General features: G+C 58.1%; 2 protein-coding genes across 2 annotated transcripts in view; one reads left to right on the top strand and one right to left on the bottom strand.

Annotated features, from left to right (window-relative positions):
- Positions 1 to 314: 314 nt before the first annotated feature.
- VDBG_00595 (S-(hydroxymethyl)glutathione dehydrogenase) lies at positions 315 to 833 on the bottom strand (the record flags this gene model as incomplete). Its single annotated transcript, XM_003008867.1, has 2 exons — positions 315 to 581; positions 712 to 833. 2 exons carry the CDS (start codon positions 730 to 732, stop codon positions 315 to 317), a joined length of 288 nt encoding a protein of 95 aa, XP_003008913.1.
- A 1,544-nt stretch (positions 834 to 2,377) lies between these two features.
- Positions 2,378 to 4,700, top strand: part of VDBG_00594 (conserved hypothetical protein) — a gene marked incomplete at both ends in the record, with an annotated part of 3,403 nt that continues 1,080 nt past the window's right edge. The window contains 2 exons of the mRNA XM_003008866.1: positions 2,378 to 3,800; positions 3,850 to 4,524. Coding sequence (XP_003008912.1) covers positions 2,378 to 3,800; positions 3,850 to 4,524 — 2,098 coding nt within the window. The remainder of the gene's footprint in view (positions 3,801 to 3,849; positions 4,525 to 4,700) is intronic.

Raw genomic sequence — 4,700 nt, 5'->3', positions numbered from 1 at the left:
ATGGGGCGTCGGGCTGACGGCAACGACTGAAATGTCGCGACGACGTGTACTGGGAGAAGGTCGACGTGCCCATGAAGTGGAGGAGATCCTTGCACGGGCGCGGAAGCGGGAGGTGCCGTCGGGCATGACGCCCTTGCCCTGGGTGGCGCGAATCTTGCCACAAAGGTTCGTCTTGCCGGACTTGCAGAACTTGCACTCCTTGCACTCGGGCGTGCTGTGGTACACAGGTTGTCAGCGTGTGTCGTGATGGAGCGTGGGCATGTGTCACTATTTAGAGATCGGGCACAAAAAAACAAAAAGAAAAAACAGACGTACTAGAGCGCGACGACATGGTCGCCGACCTTGACATTGGTCACGCCCTCACCGATGGACTCGACGATGCCAGCACCCTCGTGTCCGAGAACAATGGGGAAAGCACCCTCAGGGTCCTTGCCGGAGAGGGTGTAGGCATCTGTGTGGCAGACACCGGTGTAGTAGATCTGAATGCGGACTTCGTGGGCGCGGGGAGGAAGGACCTCAATGTCCTCGATGCTGAGCTCCTTGCCGGCCTCCCAGGCGACGGCGGCCTTGCAAGTGATCGTCTGCTCGTGTTATGGCCCAATTAGTCACCGTCGCACAGGAAGCTAAACCGCAGCCACGCGTTCGCGTTGGAGGTCGGTCCAGTGGAGGAGGGGAAGGGAAGGTGAGGAGAAGCTGAGGGGAAAAACGTACCTTGCCCTCGGTGGACGACATGATTCTTTAGTAGTGTGCGAGGGTCGAATGGGGGAGAAGGGTGTGGGGGATGTTGCTGAGACTCGAGAGCGGCGAGGACCTTGATGGTGTTTTGCGTGTGCCGCTAGCCAGGTTCTTGTAGATGGCAGCAGAGACAGGATGCAACAACAGACGTCGCGATAGCTTTGGGAGGGGTAGGGGAACCAGATCAACTAAGTGCTTTTGTGGTGGTCACCAGCGGAACCGCTGGAACCCCACCATGCCGAGTCGACAGGGCGAACGAGGCAAAGAGGGGGAGGGGAGGAGCGCGAGCTCGGGAGTTCGGAGAGTTACGTCACGCCCTGAGCTCTGCGACGACATAACGATGTGATGGCTTCCCCTCTCTTCTCCAGCCCCTCCTCTCCGGTGTTGCATGTTGCAGCTTGGACAGGAAGCTGCAGCGTATCACAATCTCCGAAGCTAAGGCCGATTGACATGCCAAGACATGGTGGTCTGGGTCGTGTTCGCGCTGTGTGTTTTTCGGCGAACAACCTGACGCCCGAAAGCTGTCATGCGGGAGTCAACAGCGAGCGCGCTCCCTGGTCTCGTGTATACCCCGAAAGCCGGACGACGCCGAGCAACATGCGTTTGCTCGTTGTGGCTATGTTCCCTATCAATCGGATACCTCTCTATGATTTCCAGCTGATTGAAAAGCCTGCGGACTGGCAGAGTATGTGGTTGGACGTGGAATGCCCAGGTGTTGGACGGTGTTGGTGATATTGTCAACCGCAGCAATCCACCACTGGGATGACTGTATTTCTTACACACATGCCCGAAGAAAACATCGCTGTGTTTGGCTCTACATACTGAAATATGTGTGCCGTGTGAGCGAGCGTCTGAACTCTCATTGAAGACGACACGCGAAGAAAGCAGGAATCAACCGCGACATGGATCTTTAGCCGAGTCACTGCCATTCGGCTGTTGCAACATCACGACAATATGGATCCGGCAGTTGAGTTCGGGGCCTCCGGGGAGCGCTCCATGGAACGTACATATCCCGTCTTCCGTACGTGCGTTCCGAGGGCGGTTGGGTCTCCGATGGTCGATGGTCGTGGGGTCCTTGTGTCTGCTTGTCTGCATACCTAGGTACCTAGGTACCTACTTAACTGAATGCGAGGGCAGACCAGGTAGGCACCTGGTGCGCTCGGACCATGGAAGCCCGGCCAGGGGCGCCAGTGTCGCGCAGCGTCAGAATACGCGCCAGCTGGCAGCCATGGCAGCGCGGCTGAAGCTGCATCGGTGGGTCCCCTCCTGGTCTCACAGTGAGCTTTGTGGCTACAGCGTTGGCCGGTCAAGGCTACTTACTTACCAGTTGACAGGACTGCAACTGTGATCGCGAACCTCCAAAATTTATCCCAAGGCGCGTTTGACCCAACAACGGAAGCTACCAACAGCGCACTCACACATCAATCGCGCGCAAGCTCATAACCCCCCCGGCCGTCTCGACGCTCTTTTTGTTTTCGTCTTTTCCTTTCATTTTCATGGTACCAAAATAAACAACTGCGATCGCTGCCGTTCATCAACCAAGCGACCCCCTCAGGTACCTGACTTGGGTACCTCTTAATTCGACACAACTAGGGTCTTCTCAACCACAGCAACACGGCCAAGGGCCGTTCCACGACACACCATGCCTACCTTCTCTTTCCCCGATGATAGCCCGGCGCCGTCCACCCCCGACAGGAGCTCGCACTTTGGCTCTGGCTCCTTCCAATTCGGCGATAACCCCTCGACGACCCCGGCTGGCCCTCCTCCTCCCTCGTCTGCTGCGTCCTTCACACCCGCCGGCGCGCCTTCCGAATCATACCTCGGCAGCTCCATGATGCTCGGAGTGACTGGCCAGAAGCCCACCTCCTTTGGCGGCCACAGCACGGCCGGCTCGACAAAGAACCTCTTCGGTCGGGCCCAGAACTCGCCGCAGCAACCCCTCGGCCGGTCCATAGGGCCATCGAGGTCGGCGAGGCAGCCGTCAGCCCTGAGCAGGGAGTACGACTTTGCCGACTCGACGCGCAGCACCACGAACAAGACCGGCACGTATCACATCTCCAGCGATGAGGAGAGTGACGAAGATGAGGAGGAAGAGGTCGACGAAGTGGCCGAGGCTGACGAGCAGATGAAGCGCATCTTGGAAGCCGACATGGACGACGAGAGTGAGGAAGGTTCTGTCGAAGAGGACGAAGAAGACGAAGAGGAATACGATGAAGAAGGGGAGGAAGACACAGACATGTTCTTAGACATGCACCAGCGGGCTCGCCAACAGCAGAACCAAGACTACGACGAGGACGAGGACGATGCGGAAGGCGACGAGGATGAATACGAAGAGAATCTGGCTGAGGCGACAGATTTCATGGATCTCGTCACACCTGCCGCTACCGAACAGATGAGGAAGGAGGCCCGAGACATCTTCCGCGCATCAGTCCGACAACGCTCGTCGGCCGGCTCCAGAACAGACTTTCAGTACGCTTCCATGGCGAAGAACCTCTACACTGACTTGGGTTTCGCCCAGCTCTCTGAAGCCCCCGAGCTCATCGGCAAAACGGAGGACACCATCAACAAGCTGTACGACGAGGGCATCGGTGCCCAGGAGGACCCCGAGAAGCTGGACAGTGCCCTGTCGCTCATGTGCGAGCCCTTGATCCAGCTGTGGGACGACTACGCCGACAGCCTCCCCATGCTAGACAGCGAGCACACGGCAGAGGTCGGCCCGGGCGACGATGATGAGCCGTTCCGCAAGGGGGCATTTGTCGCGAAACTGGTGCTCCGCCTCCACAATGCTCGCTTGGTCGGACCAGATGCGTCCTACGTTGAACCCCTGCCAGGCGTTCTTTTTGACTGGGCCGCTCACAACCACAACATGTATCCCGACCAACACCACGACGTCATGCGACACAGGCCTAGCCCGGCCAATCATGGCCTTTACTGGCAGACCGTCGGCAGTGCCCTCATGCGTGGTAATGTGGATGGCGCCATTGAGCTTCTTAGGGGCGGAGCGTGGGGAGGCCGTCACAAGAGGCCGCGGAGAAAAGGCCTATCAGGGCAAAACTCTGGAAAATGTCCAGCGCGCTGTCAGCATCACCTGTACCATGCTGAGCATGTGCCCAGCCACTAAGGACAACTGGGACATCTTCAGTAGTGACTGGACGCTGTTCCGAATCCAGGCCAAGGGGTCCCTGGACAAGCTCCAGCGGTTTGCAGAGGGCAAGGAGAGAGACATGCTTGTCGATGGCAGCGATGATGGCTTCCACAATGGCCCCTCGCTGGCCAGCATGGCGCGCAAGGCCGAGAGCCAAGTGCCTTGGGACATTTACGAGCACCTCCAGACGATTTACGAGATCGCCTTGGGTGTGCCAGATGCCATTCTCGACACGGCACAAGACTGGTGCGAGGCGGCGGTTGGTATGTTCGGTTGGTGGGAGGCTGAGAGGAACCACGGACACGACGTCAGTCTCCGAATGTCTCGCTCCCGCTCCCAGGCGCTGGCCCTGCCAGCCCCTTCGCCGGGTCCTGACGCTTATTTCGAGCGCCTCGCCATCGCCATCCACACCGTTGTGGAATCCAACTTCCACTTTAATGCCATGAACCCTGTCGAGGTGGCGCTTGTCTCTGCGCTAGAGGGTAACTACACCGCCGTCGTCGGTTTCTTGCGGGCGTGGTCTCTGCCCGTGGCATCTGCCGTGGCGGAGCTCGCGTCTCTGGGACAGTGGCTGCCAAAACCTGAGGCACCCAACCTGATTGCGCTTCAAAGCTTGGATATGGAAGATTCGATATCCTGGGAGTGTCACCACAAAACAAGGACGATGTCGAGGGGATCAAAGATACGACGCTGATTCACTACGCCCGCGAGCTCGCAGGGCTGGACCACTTCAATAAACAAGTGATGGTGAAAATGGACAATCCATGTGCTCTAAGTGAATGTATTCTGCTGATCCAACGAAGGAAAGGCCGGCAACGTA

Source organism: Verticillium alfalfae, genomic scaffold (assembly GCF_000150825.1).
Source record: "Verticillium alfalfae VaMs.102 supercont1.1 genomic scaffold, whole genome shotgun sequence".
In the NCBI taxonomy this organism is placed as follows: domain Eukaryota; kingdom Fungi; phylum Ascomycota; class Sordariomycetes; order Glomerellales; family Plectosphaerellaceae; genus Verticillium; species Verticillium alfalfae.
This window is presented reverse-complemented; position numbering and strand designations above follow the sequence as displayed.